General features: G+C 46.3%; 1 protein-coding gene across 2 annotated transcripts in view; it reads left to right on the forward strand.

The window, feature by feature from the left end:
- LOC146194406 (uncharacterized) overlaps positions 1–24,295 on the forward strand; it is a 136,598-nt gene that overhangs the window by 47,442 nt on the left and 64,861 nt on the right. For both annotated transcript variants that reach the window (XM_084597400.1, XM_084597399.1), the window contains 3 exons: positions 4,244–4,280; positions 16,057–16,117; positions 21,882–22,098. In XM_084597400.1, coding sequence (XP_084453526.1) covers positions 4,244–4,280; positions 16,057–16,117; positions 21,882–22,098 — 315 coding nt within the window. The remainder of the gene's footprint in view (positions 1–4,243; positions 4,281–16,056; positions 16,118–21,881; positions 22,099–24,295) is intronic.

The following is a 24,295-nucleotide window of genomic DNA, read 5'->3' on the forward strand; positions in this document are numbered from 1 at the left end:
GAGAGATTTCATGACCTCTTGGATGGCTCACTTGAAGACTGCATATCTTTGATTTCTTTGTAGATGTATCTTTTCACTTTGATAAAAGAAAAAAATAACACTGTGAATAATTCGCCTGAATTCACCAATGGCTTTTGCACTACTCGCGTCAGTGTGGCAGCCACTGCTCTAGGTTTTAGAAAAATGTCAATTTGGGCTAGATGGCACATGCTGTTTGAGAGTGAAAAATAATAGCGCTAAGAAGTGACAAACACAAGAGAGAACGATGCAGGACTAGCACAAGAGAGAACGATGCAGGACTAGCACTCGTCCTGCCTTGTTCTCTCCTGTGTTTGTCACTTCTTAGTGCTATTATTTCCGATCTCGAGCACTGTTCTTGCACTACTGTTTATTTGCAGTTGCATTCTGTGTCTGCTTGCTTTTTTCACATCAACGGGCAACTCAACTTCTGCATAGATTTACTTTTTGTCTGGCTTGTTACCTATGCACAAAATGTTTTCCTTGCGTTCTTGCCATTATTGAATTGTGTAAAGGTGTTTGCAGACATGCACAAATCAGACCTGGACCAGCAAAAGTAAATAGTTTCCTCATGTAACCGCATTTGTGTCCACTCTGGCAGAACTAGCTAAGAGTTTCTGCGATTAATGTGCAGCCACTCTTTGAATAAACACTTCATGCAAACAAATGGGATCAGGCCTAACAGTTTCAGTAAAGCTGAATCACGGCCGCTCGATGGAAGCGCACTGGGTGCGGCCTGCTGCGTCGCGCCGCCGTCAATGGGCAAGCGCGTCCTTGGGGAGTTTACAGTTGCGCCCACTATTTCTGCTGAGGGCGCCACTGTTCGGGGACACGTCGCCGCCAGGGTCGCCGGCTCTGAGTGCGCGGTTTGCTTCCTTTCTGGACGCGTTCGCCTCGTGTCTGCGTGGTAAACGCGAACTTTTTTTGTGTGCGTGTGTGCAAGCACGTTAACGTTGAGATGGGATGCGTTTGTTTTTTAAGGTGAAAGCTGTTCTAGGCTCATGGAGCGAAAATCTGTGCGCAGAAGCTGTGGCTGTAATCTGTGCGTCGCATCTATGCACTGTTGTGCCAGTCGCAAAAGCGGGCTTGCAAGGACGGAGATTAAGAATGAAAATGATTGATGGTGATAGGTAATCAATAAAAATTATAAATAGACATTGATAGATGTAATGACTAATAATGGTTAATAATGACTAAAATGATTTGTAATGACCAGTCTATCAAACTATGACATGTAATGACCGCAATTGATTAGAAATGAGTACAAGTGCTTAGCGATGTGTGGTAATGACTGTAATAGCTAGGCATGACGCATCATTACTGCTAATGACTATGAAATGACCAATATGTGAAAGGATGACATGTAATGACCACTGCTGATTCTAAATGAATAACCTGCTTACTTATGAGTGGTAAGCGCTACAATGACTACGCAGGCAGACTCATCATGACTGGGAAACGACCAATATATCAAACGACGACTTGAAATGACGAACTGTGGCAAACGATGAGAGGCAAATGATAGGACAAGGGTACGCTTTCGCCGTCCTCCGTTTAAGAGACATCTAAGAGACCCTCAAATTTTATCTGCTGAGCTCGCTTCAGACAAAGGCAGTAGCGAGGAGTGGAAATGCACTCGCTTCCTCTGAAATGAAAGCGGCGCTGAGGTTAAAAAGTCCAGATGCTGAAGCATAATGCCCTATGAGCTGGCGTTGAATTTGCTACAAGGGACAGTAGATTGGACTTGTTAGTGATTAATTACAGGTTAACAGTGCAAACAACGTGATGGGAACACAGAGAAGAGGACGGCACAACCGCGTTAGTTGTGTCGTCGTCTTTTCCTGTATTCCCGTCACGTTGTTTAGCCTATTTAGTTACCAAGGAGCTGGCCAGTGAACTACGATTTTTAACGATGTGTTGTGAAGCAGATGAACATGATGAGGTAGCACCAGAAGCTTTTCTCGCAGGTTATGCTGCTAGGACATATCATAAAACAGTACGAACCGTTTTTTTTTTTTTTATACAAGCATACAATTTGTTCTAAATTTTGCCGCGCTAGTCTGAGTGGCCTTGTAAGCAAAGGAGCCTGTGCATACAACATTTGTTTATACTCTTGAGACTGTTTGAGCCGATTCGATAAACTGAAAAGCCACGTTCCACAGAAAATCGGGCGCCCACTCTGTCGGCGGAAAGTCGGAAAAATACCTCTCTGGTAAGAGGCACGTTCGTTGGTGATATGGCCAGACACCTTTGGCGCAATGAGAACACATGACATGCTCAATGTGGCAGGAGCTGCCAAATCAGAGAGAGTCAATAAGATGTAAGGGTGAAATGGGAATTATTGAAAGTGAGACCCTGAGATCCCAAGTCAGGCACACTATACTCCTATAGGGCACGTTTGTACGGCTTTGGTAAAGAGGGGCTTTATATAGCTATGTGTAGGGTGCTATTTCATATAATGCGGTGGCTTAAGGCTGTATTCTAATGATATGCGACAGAGGCAGCAATTACGGGGTACGGTGAATAAGCAAATAGCAAAAAGCAGGTACTCTAACGAGACTCTGCAAGGAGATTTAAGAACCCCAAGTTTTGTTTATCACTACCGAGTTGTTGCTTAATTTATGCGATATTTGGTAATGGTTTTGAGGCGACATGTCAGTCGTGCAAAAGCCTGTTGCAGGAAATATGAGTCAACTGGACCAGTTACAGGTTGATGAAAACCAAGGACAATGGAGGCTTGATGTACCCCGCAAAGGAAGTAATCAAGCTTTGTTAGCTTACGAGCACCTTCATTAGCAGGATGATGAAGTCTGAAGAAGTCCGGCGAAGTAGCAAGCTGTGGAAACGTTTGGTTTCAGCATTGTTTTCTCACTGTACACAGTACTTCAGCTAATCTATGAAAACAATGATCGTACTCATGCTAAGGCGCTATGCAAGATATCGTTAAGTTGCAGCACCCACTGATAGCGAGCTGGGCTGGAAATGTCAACTGAACAGTGGAGCGACATTTATGGCTATGGCATAAACCTCTCTCATGAAAGGTTTTCGATCTGCAATTGGTAATTTTCTTCCTTTTTTTGTGTGGCCATTTAATAAGCGTACTCGGCTGCTCGCTGAATCTCTGCTGCAGTTGCACTCCGAAGCGTGAACATTGTTGTGATCGCAGCTAAGAGTTTCACAACAGGAACACTTGATGCGCGCTCTTCGATTGAAAATTGCAAACCAGCAAAAATTGTACGGGTTTGCGAGCAGCCAATAAAAATAGTACTAAAAACTTTTGGCGCATATACGTAGCACCTTGAGGCCGACCGGCTCTATATGAAGCGCGCTTAGTTCCGGTCATGCAAAATGCGGGAAGCCATGACGGGTAGCCTTCTGGCGCAAAAAGTTTAAAGGTCTCCAACTGAGTCGAAAAACCCAGGTTATCGTGTAGATTTAACCTAATAAACATCTTCATATTGCCAACGTAACATTTGTCATAATGAGATAGAAAGGTTGGTTACATGTCGCATTTTCACAGAGGTTGCTCACAGTAAGACAATACTGGTATATTTTTATTGGATAGCGCTATCAGCTTAGAACAGGTTAACATCAATTTGTGTATAAAATCTGCATGCAGGAATGAGTAAATGGTATGAAAATGACACACGGAATTCGCGACATAGATAAGTGGTTATGTATTAGGCTACCATGGCAGCTGAACAGCTTCGAATTGTTCGCAGCCGGGTGACATTTTCGTGTAACAAACAACTTGATCCGAATGCAGCATCACAGTAATGCGAGCTCTCCAATTGAGTGGCCATGACCCACCGTCACATTAAGTTTTTCGGGGTACACTCCAGTATACATCGCTGCTGAGCAAGCGCTAAGTGCTGACATGGTCACACTAGACATGACAGTATATACTAATTCGTGTTGGCAAATTGTGTGAAGCGGAGCTCTTATATCCTTAAAATAAAAGGCTTCTACCACGCCGACGCCTCCCTGAAAGCGCAGCCAGGCGCAGCTCTCCGCGCGCGGCTGTCCCCGAACGGTGGCGTCGCGGCGGTGGCGACGGGAAGTAGGCGCCTCCCGCCGGTTTCGGGCGACGTAGCAGGCCGCACCTAGTGCGCTTCCATCTAGCGGCCGTGGCTGAATCATATTGTATCTGCTTGCTAAAATACAATCTGAAAAATGTTTTTACATGCTGCGGTAACATCTGTTCATTTTTTCCTTCTTTTTTCAGGACGACTCAGACAATGTGGACGACATCACTGCTGCAGGTACCCTTCCCTATATCGCCATCCTGATTCCCAGAGTGTAGGGCATTGCACAAGCTAGTACAGTCGAACCCGGATATATCGAACTCGAAGGGGATCGCGAAATAGTTCGATATATCGATAATTCGATATACAAAAATCGGCTTGTGACGGCCCTTACGATGCGAAAAAACGATACCGTATTTGTCACGTAATCAACCCATTCGCATAATGAACCCACCCTCCACTTTTGCACCCGAGAATTTGAAAAAAAAAAAAAAAAAAAGCGTTAAGGCCAGCTCGCTCACATGCAAGCGATTGAGCGATCTCAGCGATGAGCGGCAGCGACAGAGCGAAAAATTCAAACTTGTTGGAACTGCGTCCCTCCCGCCGCTCGAGCCACCGCAGCAGCTCAAAACAAGGTTTGTCGCCGTGGCAGAAATCGCGAGCGTTTTCACTTGTACGTCGATGGCGCGCGTCACTCCGTTTCGGTCGTCTCATCCACAGCTCATTGGCAGCGTGCCAAGATGCTGTGCAGCGATAACGTCGGGGCGCGTTTACCTTTTGATAGCTCCTGCGGTGGCGGGGAGTGAACTTGGCAGAGTGCCCGTGAAGGCTTGATTGCACAAGCCTCGTTCGATTTATCACGCCTCATGATCGCAGCAGCTGACGCGTGCTTTCGTTGATTCATACATGCAAGGATAAACAACTCCCGAAAAAAAAAACACCTGCCGCTTTTTAACGTCCGAACAGCACAACGATAAGAAAGAATGACTCGCGAAAAAAGAAAACAGAGCGAGAGCTGTCGCTTTTTAACGTCCGCAGGCGCCATAGCCACGTCAGCCGCCGCTCGCAGAGGGTTCGCAACAAACGCTGCAGAAAACATCCGACGCCTGTCTTAAAACGGGCTGAGCTGGCTTGGCGCGTGCGTAGCGCGTGCTGAAGGAGAGAGATAGCTCAGCAAAAGGATGGGCACACCCACGCACATGGCTTGCAAACGTCATGTGTTGATGCGCGGGAAATGATAATTGCAGATGCGCGCCTTTGGCGAATGGGCGCGGCGCTGCCCAGACCAGCCGTCGCCGAACTGTCCCCTCTCATTCCTTCTGTGCGTGGCTTAAAAACGTCACGGGGCAAACGGCCAAAAGTGATGCGATCGTCTTTGGGGAAGGCACATTTTCCAGTGCGTGGTGCGGAGTTCGATATATCGAACGACCGGTGAAATTAAGTTCGATATATGATACGGCTTTCCTATACTTTTACATGGGATTTTCAAGGGAATATTCCGTGAGTTCGATATAACCAAAATTTGATATATCCGGGTTCGACTGTACATGGCTTGTGCGAGACAGTATGGGTTGTTGGGGAGGCAGCATTCTTGTTCTGATGAAAACTAGCCTTTCTTCTACTCGAGTTGATATTAATTGCTACAGCGAAATATTGTGTATTAAATTTTGTTTCACCTCTTGCACCAACTTTCTAATTGCATGCTATCGAGCCCCCGACACGGATGCTTCTTTCCTTAGTGACCTTCACTCTGTTCTAGAGGACTTGCAGTCTCGTTTCTCTCATGCCAGCTTCATACTCTGCGGCGACTTCAATTTTCCCGACATCGATTGGGATAAATTGACTGCATCATCTCGTCCATCAAAATACTTTTTAGAACTGCTGCTTACCTTTAACCTTACTCAAGCAGTGTGTGGCCCAACTCGAGGCTCAAACATGCTAGACCTCATTCTTGTATCCAATCCAGAATTAGTCCAATCGCTTTCGTGTACTAGTGGTCAAAGTGATCACTGTATCATAACTTTCAACCTGTCAATTGAAATTCCTATATGCCAACCGTCTGTTAAATACATTCGTAATTATTCCAAGGCCGATTTCACAAGCATTAACTCCCACCTTGAATTTTTTTATAGTACTTTTCGAATTTCTATAGATGCCAGATCCGTGAATCACAACTGGTGTCTGTTTAAAGAGACAATTTTATCACTTATAGAAGGTCACGTCCCGCTTATCTGCATTCAAGGGGATGCCAATAAACCTTGGTACTCAAATGCGCTGAGGAAGCTGTCGCGAAAGAAAAAAACGCCTATTTCGTAATGCCAAGAAGTCAGGATGCGCTGCAAAAGGGGACAAATACATTGCAAGCCTGCATGAATACACGCAGTTATTACGATCTTCAAAACGAAAATTCTACTGTCACGATCTTATAGAGATATTGCGGGTAGACCCTAAGAAATTTTGGAACTTACTCACGCCCAATAAAAACAGTTCGCACAATATTTCCTTGAAAACACAAGACGGCTCCGACGTTCCAATATCCGAGCGCTCCGATGTAATGAACTCCTATTTCACCTCCGTGTTCACCCACGAAGCAACAGTAAGCACTTTTTCCGTGCCAAGTCTAAATTATGCACCTATGCCACCTATCACAATCTCAACAGAGGGAATTTCAAACCTCATTGATAATCTAAAGACATCCACTTCCCCTGGACCAGACAACATCCCTGCTAAGGTTTTCAAAGCGACTAAATATTTCACGAGCCAAATCTTGCAACTCATCTTCACCCAGTCTCTTAATACTAGTCAGATTCCAGACGACTGGAAATTGAGCAAGGTTACACCAGTCTTCAAAGCTGGAGATCGCTCCGACCCCTCAAATTATCGACCAATTTCACTGACATGTATCTCTTGTAAACTTTTCGAACATATAATATACCTGCATATCTCATCTCACCTTGACTACAATTATTTTTTCTTTCCCAATCAGCATGGTTTCAGGACAGGCTTTTCTTGCGAAACTCAACTATTTGAACTTACAACTGATCTTCACTTAAATCTAGATGCTTCTTTCCAAACCGATATCATTTACTTAGACTTCGCCAAGGCATTCGATTGCGTTCCTCACCAGCGTCTCTTTTCCAAACTCTCAGGTCTGTCACTTGACCCTCTTGTCTTATCCTGGATCCACTGTTTCTTAACTAACCGTTCGCAATTCATCGTCATCGCCAATCACGCATTCGAAACTACTAGAGTAATCTCCGGGGTCCCTCAAGGATCGGTTCTTGCTCCGTTACTCTTCTTAATTTTCATTAACAATTAGCCATCTGGTATTTTATCATCTGTCCGTCTCTTTGCGGGCGACTGCGTCATTTATCGCCTCATCATCAATAGCAGAGATCAGGAAATATTACAGGATGACCTAACCCGAATTCAGAAGTGGTGTTTCGACTGGGTAATGCTGCTCAATGTCTCGAAATGTAAATTCATGCACATCTTTTGTAAACGTTCCATTCTTCATTTCTCATACTCTCTGAGCTCCATAGCGCTCTCTCAAACAAATTCATACAGGTACCTCGGCATCGAAATAACAACCAACCTAACTGGGCTGACCACATCACCAAACTATGTGCTAGTGCTTCCAAATCACTCGGATTCATCAGGAGATCACTTTCCATGTCCACCGCAGCCACCAGACAACTTGCATATGAAACATACATTCGGACTAAACTAGAATACGCCTCAACAATATGGAATCCTCACCTGACCTACTTGATAGATTCACTCAAAGCCATTCAGAATCGGGCAGCACGCTTCATCACCTCATAGTATAAATCGCAGTTCAGCATCACAGTCTTGAAATCATCTCTCGGTCTCAAATCATTAGCTTTCCGCAGGAAAATTTCTATTCTTTGTCTTTTTCAGAAACTGTACTTTAACTTTCCAGCACTTCGAGAAAACCTTCTACGAGCTCCGGTACGATCATCTCGCCATTTATTTAACTCATTAAGCATACAGCGTTTGCACGGCTCCACCAATTCTTTCAATAAATCCTTCCTTCCCAGTGCGATAGAAAGCTGGAATAACCTCCCCGAATACATTGTCATTGAGGCTAATCCTTCTAGATTCAGGCAGCTCCTAATCGACTATCTCAATGAAAAATATTCTTCCTGTACCTTATGTCAGCTACCAAGCCCTGCAAACTGACCAGCCGGTTTTACTTCCATAGCTGTTATTTGAATTTGTTTTATATTTTTGCCACTCTGCCATGACTTATCTGAATTTGTTACTCTTGTCTTTTTTCACCTTGTTTTACCTGCTGTTTCGATTTTGTGTTTTTATCTTATCTTGTTATTTTCTATATATATATATATATTTTTTTTTTCGATACTTCTATATTACTTTTATATTGTTACGGGGATGCACTTAATGTAACAGCACTGCGATGGGCTGAACTCGGCGCTGAGACTTCAGTAGCCGTGCAGTGTCCACTCTGTGAGCGTCGTCCTCTTTCTCAACGCTTTGTCGTCGTCGTCTTCGTCAGTGAGCACATCACTTTGGTACCGCGTTTCCAGGTAACACTACCCCCCTCGGCAAAAAGCAACGTCCCGGTGCGTATTAGGCGCGCGATGTGGAGGGGGAGTAATATGGCTTTAGGCGGGCGACATGTACGATTTCGGAAGTGGGTGTAGCAGTCGGTGATTTTGGGTGGAGCGGTGAAATCTCATAGGTAACGTCGGTCACTGGGCGTAGTACACGGTAAGGACCTGTGTAGTGGGGCAGAAGTTTTTGACACAACCCCACACGACGGCACGGAAGCCAGAGCAACACCAGAGATCCGGGAGGGTAGTGCACATCGCGGTGGTGAGCGTCGTAGCGGCGTTTTTGAGTTTCTTGAGAGATGGTGAGATTCTGACGAGCAATCTGGCGAGCAGCGTCGGCTCGGGCGATGGTATCGCGGGCATAGGTTGTGACGGGGCTAGCGGCGGAGAGCAAAGTGTCGAAGGGCAGTAAGGGGTCTCTTCCAAAGAGAAGATAGAATGGAGAGTACCCAGCAGTGTCATGACGCGAAGAGTTATATGCAAAGGTGACAAATGGCAGACTAATATCCCAGTCGCGATGACTGTCGGATACGTACATTGCGAGCATGTCGGTGAGTGTGCGGTTAAGACGCTCCGTAAGGCCGTTCGTCTGAGGGTGATACGCAGTGGTGAACTTGTGCCGAACGGAGCAAGAACGAAGTATTTCCTCAACAACTCAGGAAAGGAAACAGCGGCCACGGTCGGTAAGGAGTTGACGGGGAGCACCATGGTGTAGTATGACGTCGTACAAAAGGAAGTCAGCAACGTCTGTGGCGCAGCTGGTTGGAATGGCGCGAGTGATCACGTACCGCGTGGCATAATCGGTGGCCACAGCGATCCATTTGTTTCCCGACAAGGACTCGGGGAAGGGCCCTAGGAGGTCAAGGCCAACACGAGAATATGGCTCAGTCGGGATAGCAATCGGCTGCAGGTGTCCAGGTGGTAGCACAGGGGGTTTCTTCCGGCGTTGACAGAGGTCGCAAGCGGCTACATAACGTTGGACAGAGCGGTAGAGTCCAGGCCAGAAGAAACGCCGGCGCACGCGGTCGTATGTGCGTGAGAGGCCAAGATGACCAGCTGTAGGAGCGTCGTGCATTTGTTCGAGAATGGCAGAGTGTAGGTGTTGGGGAACGACCAGCAAGTGCTCAGCACCATCAGGTCGCATGTTGCGGCGGTATAGCGTATTCCCATGAAGGAAGAACAGGGCGAGGGAAGAGTCACGGCTGTGTGTGCGGAGGCGGTCGATAAGAGAACTGAGGGTTGGGTCCTACCGCTGTTCGTCGGCTATGTGGGAAAAGTCCGATATAGAGAAGACCCAGGGGTCTGACTCATGGTCAGTAGAGGAAGGGGGATCGACGGGATAACGGGACAGATAGTCTGCATCCTGGTGAAGCCGACCGGATTTGTATACAACGGAAAAGGTATACTCCTGCAAGCGCAGTGCCCAGCGGCCGAGGCGGCCAGCAGGATCCTTCAGGGAAGAGAGCCAACATAAGGCGTGGTGATCGGTAATTACAGTGAAGGGTCGGCCAAACAAATAGGGTCTGAATTTTCCAACGGCCCAAACGAGAGCCAGGCACTCCCGTTCCGTAATAGAATAGTTCTGTTCTGCTGATGACAGGAGACGACTGGCGTAGGCAATAACGCAATGTTGGCCGCGTTGTCGCTGTGCAAGAATGGCACCAATCCCGTGGCCACTGGCGTCGGTGCGAAGTTCCGTCGGGGCAGACGGGTTGAAATGGGCCAACACAGGAGGATTGGTGAGAATAGCGATGAGGGTGGAGAATGCGTTAGCCTGTTCTGGTCCCCATGAGAAAGGAACGCCTTTCTTCAGCAGATTGGTGAGAGGACGAGCAACAGCGGCAAAGTTTGGGACGAACCGGCGAAAATAAGAACACAGTCCTATAAAGCTGCGGACATCACGGGGTGAACGGGGACATGGAAACGCACTGACAGCGCGAACTTTGTCGGGATCGGGTTGCACGCCGATGGCATTCACCAAATGGCCAAGCACTTTAAGTTCGCGGGGACCAAAACTGCACTTCTTTGAGTTCAGTTGAAGTCCGGCACGGCGGAAAAGTGCCAAGATGGAAGAAAGGCGACTAAGATGGCTTTCGAACGAGGGCGAGAAGACAATCACGTCATCCAAGTAACATAGACAAGTCGTCCATTTGAAGCCGCGGAGTAAGGAGTCCATCATGCGTTCAAACGTAGCAGGGGCGTTGCAAAGTCCAAAAGGCATAACCTTAAATTGGTAAAGTCCATCAGGTGTGACAAAAGCTGTCTTCTCGCGGTCTTGTTCGTCAACAGAGATCTGCCAGTAGCCGCTACAAAGGTCGATGGAGGAAAAGTAGCGGGCTCCATGTAAACAGTCCAAGGCATCGTCTATTCGCGGCAGCAGGTAAACATCTTTCCTTGTAATCTTGTTCAGATGTCGATAGTCGACACAAAAGCGCCAACTGTCGTCCTTCTTTCTAACGAGCACGACAGGAGATGCCCAGGGGCTGTTCGAAGGTTCGATGATATTGTTGCCCAACATCTTGTCGACCTCCTGCTGGATGACTTGGCGCTCAGAAAGGGACACACGATAAGGCCTCCGATGTACAGGCTTTGCATCGCCGGTGTCAATGCGGTGAGTCACAACTGATGTTTGGCCCAGAGAACCGGCAGCAAAGTCAAAAATGTCGGAGAAGGATAACAAAAGGTTGCGCAGGTCCTGAGCGTGTTCGGGGCTGAGGTCAGAGGCAATCATTGCGGAAATAGGGTCGGTAATTGTGGTGGAGAGTACGGGTGTTGGAAGGACGCTTGAATGTGGGCCAGGAGTGAGTGCCCAAATGGTGCAGTCTGTGAGAGGGGACAAGGTAGCAAGGGATATTCCTTCGGGAAGAACTTGGGGTGACAGACTGAAGTTCAGGATAGGAAGGTAGGTGCTGTTCTGTGTAACGCGTACGATGAGATGAGGAAGAACGACGTTGCGGTCAAGAAAGACCTCGGTGATAGGGCAAGCAAGATAGTCACCGTCAGGCACAGGCGGAAAAGGTGACAGAGGTAGGTAAACAGCAGAGTCAGGGGGCAGGCGAGCGAACTCAGTGGAGCGAAGGCGGGGTGCAGATGGAGGATGTTCTGAGCAGACAGGTAGGTCCAAACGAAGAAGGCCGCTGGAGCAGTCGATAAGGGCAGAGTGGGCCGTTAAAAAGTCAAGGCCGAGGATCACATTGTGAGGGCACTGGTTGAGGACACTGAACAAAACAGGGATGTGATGACCGGCAAGGGTGACTCGGGCAGTGCACTGCCCAGTGACGGCAGCAGTACTGCCATCGGCAACACGAACGGTGGGCGAAGCGGCGGGGGTCTGTACTTTCTTGAGGCGGCGGCAAAACGATGAGCTCATGATCGAGACTTGGGCACCAGTGTCAATGAGGGCAGAGACGGGAACACCATCCACGAACAGAGACAGGAGGTTACAGGGCGAAGAAATGGGCAGTAGAGGATTTCCAGGTCGGGGTACCAATGCAGCGTCACCTCCGGGAGCTGCATTGGCTAGTTTCCCGTGAAGCGGCCGGCAGAGGACGGCGAGGAACTGCGGCCAGGAAGAGGTGAACGGGAACGGCGGGCTGGCGGGGAAGGAGACCAACTGGACACAGGAGGAGGCGGAGTAGTATCGGTGCGGGGCGGCTCATAACGAGGCGTGAAACGGGGGTGACCGTAATTGGAGTAGCGGTCAACGTAAGGAAAACGTCGAGGTGGTGATGTCCAGCGGCTGCGGCAGTGGCGAGCGATGTGGCGAATACGCGAGCACGTGAAACAGATAGGCCTGTCGTCAGGGGTGCGCCACTCATCAGGATTGCGGTATCGGTAGCGTGGCGCGTAGGTGTTGCGGGGTGTAGCGGTGGCGACCATGGGAGGGACGGAGCTCGAACTGTGTTGTTCTACGGTGTGGCTACAGGGGACGCCCAAGTTGGCAACCTCTTGACGAACGACGGCTTGAATGAGGGATATCGTCGCTAGGTTGCTGTCCGAGGAGGGCGGGTTGGATGCAGCAGGGGCGAGCGCTTCTAGTTCACGACGCACAATGCGTGTCACATTTTCAGTGTTGGAAGGTTGCCTTAGGGTCGGCGGATCCTCGCACGTGGAGGTAGGGGCAGTGTTGGGGAGCCGATCGAAGCGATGTGCAATGCGTCTGTGTTTGGCCTGCTCGAAATGTCGACAAACCTGCAAAACGGAGTCAACCGTAGTACAGTCCTGACAGAGTAGAAGATTGAAGGCATCGTCGGCTATGCCTTTCAGGATGTGCCCCACCTTATCAGGTTCTGGCATGTCTTTATCAACTTTTCGGCAGAGGGCCAGAACGTCTTGTATATACGTAATATAAGGCTCGGTAGATGTCTGGGCACGTTTGGCGAGGTCCCTCTTAGCGGCGAGTTGACGGCCAACCGGTTTTCCGAACAGGTCACGGAGTTTTTGTTTGCAAATATCCCAGGAGGGTATTTCTGCTTCATGCGTTTCGAACCAAACGCGTGCCGTGCCAGTAAGGTAGAAGATGACATTGGCCAGCATTAGCGTGGCGTCCCACCTGTTGTGCTGGCTAACACGCTCATAAAGCGAAAGCCAGTCCTCGACGTCGACCTCATCTGTACCGCAGAATGAGCCAGGGTCACGGGGGTGGGCTACGACGACAGTTGGGGTTGCGGAGGTAGATGGAGCCGCGTCGGTTGTCATCGTGACGGTTCCGAGGTGACGGCCACTGCGGAGATCCAGCGTCAGATTGTGTCGAACCCGCGACCTCCACCAAGATGTTACGGGGATGCACTTAATGTAACAGCACTGCGATGGGCTGAACTCGGCGCTGAGACTTCAGTAGCCATGTATGATCATGTATGACTGCTGAACAACCCTGTACCCCCCCCCCCCGCCCCCCCCCCCCCCTTATGTAATGTCCCGAACGGGACCGGGACCTTTAAGGGTTAATAAATGATGATGATGATGATGATAGAGTGGTTTGCAGATAAGCTTTCGTTCTCGTCGCCCATTATGATGAGGCGTCCGTAAGTTTTGCCTTGTTGGTGCTCGTGATAGCAGTAGTGACAGTGAAGCCAGTGACTGCAGTTAAATGCCAGCTGTGCTCCCTACTAGACGCTTGTGGCTGACACTTGAGTCATGAGTCATCTTTGTGTTGCATAGATTACTTGTCATGGCAGCAACTAGATGACTGTGGTGCACTGTCAGACTGTACATGACACTGAGGCAAGCGCACATTTCCATCTTTGCAGCTTTCTTTACATTGTTTCACATCATAGTTTACTTGAAAGCTGGGATCTTAAGTGATGGACTTGTTGGGGCACTTTGACTGCTTTGCTCAGTGCTCGAGAGCAACTTTGGCACACACGTGCCCTCTGTAGTGGGAATGTAGCTTTTAACTTTATCAAAACACGAAATTCTGTTGTACTGCATTTTTTGAGGACTCTGAGCGCGACAGGGACAGGATAAAGAGAGACAAAGGGATCACAGACACTGCTGGCAACAAGAATACATTGTTTGTTTATGCCTGAAGCATGCACATCCTTGTCACACAACCATGTCATTGTTGCAGGGAAACTCTGTGAAATGGAAGTTTAACGGAGGTGACTGCTTTTTCACGTGGGAAATTTTTAGCAAGATCCTCGCCTTTTAGCAACCATATTTTATAGCAAGATTTTTAGCAAGATCGTATTATTGGCACTTGTACTGAAAATCTCTGTTGCATCGAATCATGCTCTGTGCAGGCTAGTGCTAGCACCAGTGTTCACTACAGGGTGGTGCATAATTATGCAGATTGTTTTTCCATTCGTTTTTAGCGATTACTACTCTTGTGGGCAGTTCTTTATGCAGCCTCCCATTCAATTCTGCATAGAACTTGTTGCAAGTGTGTGGAATACTGTAACCTACTTCTGCGGGAAAGCTAATGAAGGCGGTCTCATGCTTCTTTTTCGCAGCCCTGCTTGCAATTGCCTGAAGTGAGGGGAGAATTTTGAGAAGGTTTGCCATGGGCCAGAAAAAAAAAAAAAGAATTGGGCTCAGAAGAAAAATGGCTCATATTTTACCACCTTCTGATTTCAAGAGAAACTTGGCCTAACTAAGGCAGTGCTTGTGGCCTCATTATTGTGAGATCAGAAAAGATGCGTCCCCCATGCTTTGCCCTTGGGTTTTTTTTTTTCCAGGAGGGTTTTGGTGACTGCTTCTGTGATCACACTAGGGAAGGCAGTTGCTAAATGTAGGGGGACGGGATCTTGTCGAAGCTTTCCTCTAGTTTATGCGTGCATTACTTTCGAAGTGCACTTCTTTCAATAACTTGACCACAGAGCTATCCTGACTAGAATAGAGAGACTCAGCCAAACCAGTTTTTGAAGTACAACTCTGTGTAAAGAGATGTACTGCTTTCTTCCTTACCACCTTGTACTGTGCTGAATTGTAATTAATAATTCTTTGTTGGCATGAGGATCATAGATTCAACAGATCTGGCCCTTGCTGAACATCAAGTTCAGGTATAAAAACCACACTTCTTGATTGCCTGGAAGCTCAGAGTAAAAAAACCTAGGCATGATCAGAAGTATAAAAACTTGTCTAACAGACTGGTCATAGAAAAGGGTATGTATAGCCACACCTTAAAACTGATTGAAGAATTAATTAGCAGTGTGCCAATAATTGAAATATGAATCAAATGTTTCTTATTCGATTTGTATTCAAAGACTGATATTCAGAATTCTGCGAATATTCGAAAGTTGCTGAACACACTGATAATTTTCGAATTCACCGCAGTGCACGCTTCGCTGTAGTGCTTGACCACGCAGACATTGCAGTGAAGCATCTTTAAAATGCGACAGGTCCTTTTTGTGATGAGGTGTACGAAACCAGGGAAAAGCGTCCTCACTTGGATTTTATCTCAGATGCAGACAAACTTCATGCAGGTGTCGAAATAAGATTACTGTGGGGCAGGTGGTTGCTGGCCCATTCGATAATTCGAGCTTTCTGTTAATTCAATAATTTCTTCTGATCCTCTAAAGGCCAAATTAAGAAGCGTTTACTGTATTCATCAGCGATATAACTGCATGTGGAGTTGCACGAAGGTCCTTTCTGTACGAACAAAAACAGTGTACTGTGTAGAATTTAATATATGTGCAGGATTTTTCAGAAGGGTATACACTTCTGTGCAGTTCGTTTAATTTTGTGTGCAAATATCATGTCAATTCTGAAATAAACAAGATGAGCTATGTTTGCTATTTTTCGTTTTTCTTTTCACTGATCAGGTATTCGATCTGTATTCAGAAATATCAATCATTGCACATCCTAAAAAATATGCATTCTATTAAAATCCTTGCAACTTGACTACAGTTAAAAGACTGTGCCATTGTAGCACTGGCCATTTCAGAACATGTCCATCGTTCTTCTCTTGTTTCCAGATCCTTCCGCCAGTCCCAGTGTCCGAACGTGCACTGTGTGCGACTACGTGACTGAATCTGCGTGAGCAAGCTTCCCATTGAGCCTCTGCTTTACTTCAAGTCACTTGCTGAGTGATGGTCTGCATGCTGTGGCTGTGTCACATGGCTGTGACCTTAACATTATTAATGTTGCCTGTACAAGGTGCAATTTTCGTGAATATTGATGTCGTAAAATGAGCTGGAGCCTCAAACATTTTGCAATAATACAGTCTAGCCCGGTTATAGCAAAGCCACTTATAGCGAAATAGTGATTATAATGAAGGAAGTTCAATTTCCCATTCCAATTTTTGCATTTTCAATACAATTTGGGTCCAGTTTTATCGAAGTAAATAAGCGCACTTCAGTGGATGTGGCGAAGTGATTTTGTACCAAATGAAAAATAATGTATCAGTCAGGAGATTTTTACGCCTTCAGGCAAATTTTTGGGCTAAAATAAGGACAAAGTTTGGCTGACGGCCGCATTCACTGTGTCGTCTGCACTCCCGCGAAGCGAAAGGTTGCTTAAAACTGCATCACCTCGCTTGCCTTCATGATGCGGCGTTCCGTCGAGCTGATTGCGCGGGAGATAAAAAATAGTAAGAAAATAAAAGTCAATTTTTGATGACGCCATGAAGCAGCGTCGACTTAGCCAATCGCGGTTCTTGAATTTCTCTCCACTTGGTACTGGGTCTGGAAGAGAGAGAGAGAGAGGGGGAAATCGTGGCGGGAGTGAGAGAGGGCGAGCAAAGCGGGAGCGTTTCTGCCACTTTCGTGGATCTTTGTATGCACTTCTCTTGCTGACGCCAATACTTCTTCCTGCCTTGTTCCATTTCTTACCTCTGATATCTCGTGACCCTTGACTTCGTCAAGACAATTTTTAGACAACAGGCCTACTCAGTTATCCCCTTTCTTGAACCCAACCCTTCGATATCTCGGCAATGTCGAGTCTCGCGAGCCCCAGCTCCTCAACGGGCAAGAGTGTGTTGTCATTTAGGGGGTTCACGTGAGCTTGACAAAGTCGGGTCGGGTGGGCCTTCGGGCTCATGTATACGCTAGGGGGTCGAGCTACACGACCATTCTGTTGAGTCCCGCCAGCCCGACTGCAAGAGGTGGGTTGGCTCAACCCTACACGCTGGGCGGGGAGCATGTATAGACAAGCGTTAGCCCGTGATGTCAGTGGAGATGCGGCGGTGCTGCCGACAGCAGTGACTTTCGTGTTGTAGGTAAAAGCTCGGGTCGTCTGCATTGGATGTGCAGCGCTTGCTGTGTTTTCGGGCATAATTCCCAATACTCCTGCATGCTGGAGTGTGGTTGGCGGTGCCACGAAGCACAAAAGGAAAATAGCACCTGTTTTCACGTGTCTTGCGGTCGGACAAGTATAAGAGCGATGGGCAGCAGCGTTGAGCGAAACAAATAGACCTTTCGGCGTCGGATTGCCTTCGCGGCTAACGTGCGTTGCACGTGTGCACTGAAATTTGGTCAGTTTGTTTTCAACTGTTAATTGTCATGACTGGTTTTCGGTCTCACGATGAATAGCACAATAACAAATGCTTGCAGCTCGTGCACGTTTTGATGTATATAATATATAAAGTTAAGAAGCCGCACTGTGAGTTACATTCACTTGTACTCGTGCATATGCTCGTACAGAAAAGGTCACAAAAGTTGCTCGGAAGGCAACTGCTGTTAGTTTAAGCGCTCACTCCAGCGCGATATTGCCGAAACAGGTCTTGTGAAGTAGTTTTCCCTAATATCACTTTCGCTAGTTTCAACGAGTGACTCTTCATCACCGACCCTATAGAAAGCAAGTAAATATTGTTAGGATCTGGGCAAATTCACGCAGCGTCATTTCTCAACACTTTCTTTTTGAAGGTCATCAAGATTTTGACGAACAAATTAAATATCCACATACAACGTAGCTCTGATTAAGCAGGATATATTTAAGCATGCTATATATGGTACATGGAATTTAATGTCTCAAAGTGTAATCGGCTATGAGGGGTGCAAAATAAGCAGATAAGATGACGAACTTTTGAACAAACAGTTTCAGAGTATATTAAAAAAAATCTTAACAGATCATGCAAATTTTGCTGCAAGCGATCGTGGAGAATGTTGCATTTCCGTTCGTGCTCCTTTCCTAAAGACAAAAAAAACAAACAAATCAAAATGAGAACATTCTTACGGGCCTTCATGTACATTAACCTGTGAATGACCTTGGCTACATCTGTATGATAAAACAGACGTCAAGCGTCTTTTTATCGAGCAGGATAAAACATATTGGCAGCGCACATTATAGGCAAATATGCTACAAAGAATTAAAAGATTGCGTTCTTATTCAGTGAAATTCTGACTTAAGTTCATGTACACTGATCTAGAAATATGATTTCTAGTTCACGATAGTTGTCGGCAATATATTGTTTTTTAGTGTGTGGTGCTTGGAGTATCAGAAAGCCCAATAAGAGTTGTCATATGAAAAACACACTCATTCATTCGTCGTTGTCCTTGCATGCGCTACCAGTAGGCATGGAAGTTGAACAATGTTGGCTGTTAGTTTTTCATATACATTGCGCTTTCTAATTTACATTTAACTCAGTCACTACAGTCGCCCACCGTAGCCGCTCGCTGCTGAGGCCATGGAGAAGGAAGCCAATTCAGCGCTCTTTACCAGGTAATTTCAGAAGTAATCGGCTGATAAAGTGCTGAACTACTCTCCAGGCATAAACAAAAAATTTCTACGCACAAGCAAAGCTTACGCTTCAGAATATTCGCCGCGCGAACTGGTTTCGAAGGCAGCGTCGCTTGGCGCTGTGTAGGCCCGCTGCGTTTTTGCCTACACCCCATGTCGCTGTCTATCACAGCACCACCTTTGTTTACAAACATGACGCTTGCCTATACGCTGGCGCCTCTTGCCTACTTGCTGGTTGGGGACGGGACCGTCAGCTGTTGTCAGCGTCTGGTTCACTTGCTCGATTCAAGGTGTAGCAGCGATTGTTGCCCAACAGAAACGAGTTCACGTAAACCCAGACGGATCAGGCTGTACTCGACCCACTGGCGACGGGCTCGTGTACGAGGCTATTGAAGACAAAGCGCGCCATTCTGGACAAAGTGTGCAGAAACGTGAAGAGTGATATCGCACAGAAGTATGAAATCGCACTGTCCACACTCTCAACGATACTTAAGAACGGTAGTAAGATTGACGCCTTTGATGACGACGACGGCAGCGGGGACCGGAAGAGGATCCTTCGTGTCTTCTGATCGATGCTCGCTCTGCTGACAACGTAGCCAAGATGAAGGCCCCTTTGATAACGGCCACCTATTTTGCAAGCGGGGCCTGGAGTGAATCACTTGACTATCGCTCACTGCTTTACGAAAGCTGGTTTCTCCTGCTGAGGACGAAGCTGCCGCGGTTGACATTGCTGCAACGGCTGATGGTGCCGCCACGACAGCCTGCTTGGAGCAGCTATGGGAGTCTGCTAATGAGTTGGACCTTGTGCCTCCAGGTGTGTCCCACATGGACTTGCGTTTCCACCGACGACGGACTTGTTGATACAGAGGACTTCACGATGGATGAAGTTGCCGGCAACGTCACGGGACAGACACAGCGCCTCTGAGAGTGACTGCGACGATGCTGGTTGCGACCCCAAGCTGGTGACCTTTGCAGCGGCCATCACAGCTGTTGACACGCTACAGATGTGCCTTGGGAGTTCAGAGCAGAACTTCGGTTCGCATTTGGACGATATGGAGGCCGTGATCCCGATGACCGCACTTGCAAAACGTGTGCTGGGAACGCTGGACCACTTTGTCCAAATGATAAAAAAATTTACGCAAATTTGTCTCTTTTTTTTTGTAGTCCAGTTACAACGAAATAGTGGATATAGCAAGGCGATTTCCAATTCCCGCCGACTACATTATAACCGGATTAGACTGTACTAAGATATGGATTCAGGCATGCAAAATAAGCACATCATTATTTTAACAATTAACTGCACTTTAGGCCGAGAGATTCAATTTTTGCTTTTTTATTCTGTGAGCATAAATGGTTTGAAAAGCCTAAAGTATTTTTTCATATGGGAAGCATAACTCAGACTGACAATTATGTTCAGTCATGATGGGTGTATCTGATTCCCTGATGAAATTTAATCGTCAGGAAAGGTTGCAACATTTTTCTGTGTGATCCTGGATTGTTGCATGAAGTGTTAGAAATCATATGAGAATTTTCCTTCTATTGTATCTTTGTTCACTCCTTGCATTTCAGCCTTTGTGCCCAGTAAGCTGTCTTCGAGAGAGGGTGTAGCAGTTAATGCTATTTTTTCTATTTTTACATTAAATTTAGTAATTAAAACTGGTGTGCATTAGTGATCAGTTGTGGTGATATCAGGAAAAAAAATTCGTTTTCAGGTATTTTTTTATCTTTCCAGTTTGTTACAAGTACCACTTTATGTCTACTTAGGACAGGTAGTAACTGCAGATCTGGACCATAAAAGGGAGATAACTAGGAGATTAAGATTGGGATGGAGTGTGTTTGGCAAGTATTCGCAGATTATGACTAGCAGCTTACTAGTATCGCTCAAGAGGAAAGTATGTAACAGCTGCACCTTACTGTGCTCGCTTATGGGGCTGAAACGAGGAGGCTAACGAAAAGGGTTCTAATCAAGTTTAGGACAATGCAGAGGGCTAAAGTAACAAAAAATGGTAGGTGTAACGTTAAGAGATAGGAAGCATTTAGAGTGGGTCAGAGAAGTAACTCAAGGTTATCACATTCTAGTGGAAATCAAGAAGAAATGGGCATGAGCAGGGCATGTAGCACGAAGAGAGGATAACTGATAGTTGTTTAGGGCAACAAATTGGATTCGAAGGGAAGGAAAGCATAGCAGCGGAAGGCAGAAAGTCAGGTGGGCGAACGTGGTTAAGGTCGCAGGGGTCAAGCGGACACAGCTAGCACAGGACTGGGCTAATTAGAGGAATATGGGAGAGGCCTTCGCTCTGATCTGAGTATAGTCTGGCTGCTGCTGCTGCTGCTGCTGCTGATGATGATGATGATGATGAATTTATGCCAGACCTAGTTCAAACATAAATAGATAATAATTGAACTACATTCACAAATCTCTGCTCTGTACAGTAAAACTATTATATTTGTGCCTTCAACACCTATTCAAAAATTTTCTCTGGGTGCATTCGTGTCTGCAAAGACATAGGTTATAAAAATAACTGCTGCAGTTCAGATAAAATTGGAGAGGTTCATCATTGCACTTCCAAACTTCTCTATAGCAATTTGTAAGGGATTATAGTATTTTGTTAATACTTTGTTCTGTGATACCAAAAGGTTAAGTGACGCTGACTGCTTAAAACCCGAGTTCTTAGAAAAAGGGATGCTTCTTTGCTGTTGGCAGTGCTTGGTACACACTATGGCATGCATCAGCCAGACACATACTTCTAGTCCTTCAGTGTGGTACTGTGTTTATCATGACTTAAGTGGCAGACAGCAACGGCTGTTAGGCACCCACTGTAACATTCATTGCCTGGTTAGTGCTGGTCGTGTGCATTCTCACCTTTCAAATTTCCACATTCCACCTTAGAGGAAAATATGATGAGAACACCCACAAAGACCGTACCTATAATCTTGCCCTGTGATAGCATTTAGGTGCTGTTAGTAAACACAGAAGGAGGGAGGCATAAATTAAGAGGGGTTTGCAAGACAACTTCTATTTCATGTACTGAAAGGAGAAACGGAATTTTTTTTGGATAGGGTGCATGAAATTGATATTCGGCTGTTCTGTCCTTGGCTTGTCTTTGTACGGATCCTGTTGCAGGGACAACCTACGCTATCACATACGGTTGCACGCGGTGCAAGGGGAGCTGTGCTGCAAGCTATGCCAGCAGCAGTTCCACACCCTGGCAGAGTTCAAGGAGCACTGTGACAGCCATGCCCCTAAGCCACAACCATTCCCGCCTCCTCCCCGTCCCACGCAGGCCCGGAGGCCCGCTCTGCTCTCGTGTGGCACGTGTGGCAAGCTCTTCCGCTCACAGGTAACCCGTTCATCGTAGGAGTGCACTGCAGATAGGTTTGCCACATTAGAACCAGTGACGGTCATGTTACATTGAAATCTGAGACACATCTTACCACCAGGTCGGGAGGAGGCCAAAGGTTGTTGGGATTTCTGCAGAAGATGAATCTTGTAGCTTGAAACCTAGGTGGCCTCCTAATTATCCCTCCTATAGACACAGAGTGGATAAAGCTTGCGCTACTTGAAAAAGGGAGCAGACTCAGTGTGGTCTGGAAAGAGTTACAGACGGAGGATGCAGCAAATGCTGTATACGTTGTGTCACCCTGTTGGAACTTCACGGGCTGACACTCGGTCAGAGTTACTCTTGTACCGCTGCTAGCAGCCAAGCTTTTAATGCCTGATTGTGGTTGAGGGACTGAGCGAATCTGTGATGCTCCGAGACGGTTAGCAGTGGATCAAAGGTTTGCAGCTTTGGTGGAATAGCGTGGACCTTGAAGAGCTCCTAACATCAGTTTATTGCAAGCATGCATTACTGATATCACTGTGTGCCCACATCGTGACCATGTTACGTTCATGGCTAGGGTAGTAATAAGTACCTTTGATGGCAGCAAAATTGAGCCATGTCTGGATATTAGTGTACTAGTATATATCAGCAACTGGCTGTGTTAGTCTAAAATGCAAATTCAGCTGTGGTAACCCCAACTACAAGTTGAGCTGCTAGCATAGGGGTCTTCCAGCAGAATGCCTGAGCTGTCGCTTCAACCACTACTGTAAGATGCGTCTCCTCAGTGAGGAGCTTTTTGCTTTTTTTAAATCCTTAGCAGTCTTTCATGAATTTATAGTGTAAGCTGGTTCTTTTGACAACACTAGCAGGGCATGGGTAGGTCCAATACAAAAAGGGACATGATGGCTGAGTTGCGTTCCTTCTTGCCAAGCTTGCATGCTCAATGCTTTCGGAACTCACATTAGCTGTGGAGGGGTTAGCCAACCAATTGCTCTCATCATTTTGGTAGCACACGTGGGTAAAGGCAAGGATTAGTGAAAAGAAAGCTTCTCCCATTAAAAAAACTTGCCGTGTCACTGGCTGATGGAGTCATCTGCTTCCTGTTATCCCTCTTTTGTGCACACTTCTTTTTTTCTGTGGGGAGACCCTTTCTTGATTGTTATGTAGTGCCAGCAGCGCACGCTCATGCTTGTAAAGGCCTTTTGGTATTTATTTATTTTATTTATTAGATACTGCAGACCTTGCTCAGGTCCAAGCAGGGTGGTAAAGTACAACAATATTACAAGTGAACAATACATCAATCAATGGAAACAGGCAACAGCGAGTCATTCCAATCTGCAATTGTTCGGGGGAAAAACGAAAATTTGAAGACATCTGTCCTTGCAAAATAAGGTGTTAGTGAATTCGGATGATGGTGTCGAGTAAACCTAGATGTTGTAAGAGACAGATAAGATGAAGAGCCAAATGCTAAATTTCCTTTACAAAGCATGGAAAGTAACCGCAATCGTAAATCTTTCCTTCTGTGTTCAAGAAGTTCAATACCATTATCACGCATTATTTCTGAGGGAGAGTTGTATCGAGAGAATTTGAAATAGATAAATCGTACTGCTTTTCTCTGTACCCTTTCGAGACATTTAATATTTTGTTTTGTAAACGGGTCCCAAACTACACACGCATATTCAAGTTTAGGTCTAATTAAGGAATAATAGGCAAGCAATTTTACGTCAGGTGGAGCACTTTTAAGCTTGCGCTGCAAGAAATATAATTTACGCAGGGCCGAAGAACAGATATTATCAATGTGTAAATTCCATGATAAATTGTTAGCAATTGTGACACCTAAGTACTTATAATTGGTTTGTTCCTGCAAAGGCAACGAATCTAACGTGTTAGTAAAGGATAATGGAGCTTTTTGACGAGAGAAGCGAAGAAAGACAGTTTTTTCAGTGTTAAGCCTCATTCCCCAGAATTTGCACCAATCAGAAATGCCAGCAAGAGAAGCATTTAAATCAATTTGATCGTTTGGTGATATGATTTCGCAAAAGAGCACACAATCGTCCACAAACAAACCGATTTTCACAGTGGAATTGATTGCAGTGGTTATGTCATTTATGTAAATTAAAAAAAGCAATGGGCCTAGGACACTTCCTTGAGGGACTCCTGATTGCATGTTCCTGAGTGATGGTGGTCTGGATTTCATTGGCCATCAGACCCAATA

The sequence above is a fragment of the Amblyomma maculatum genome, chromosome 3, assembly GCF_055883805.1.
Source record: "Amblyomma maculatum isolate TAMU_Amacu chromosome 3, ASM5588380v1, whole genome shotgun sequence".
In the NCBI taxonomy this organism is placed as follows: Eukaryota; Metazoa; Arthropoda; class Arachnida; order Ixodida; family Ixodidae; genus Amblyomma; species Amblyomma maculatum.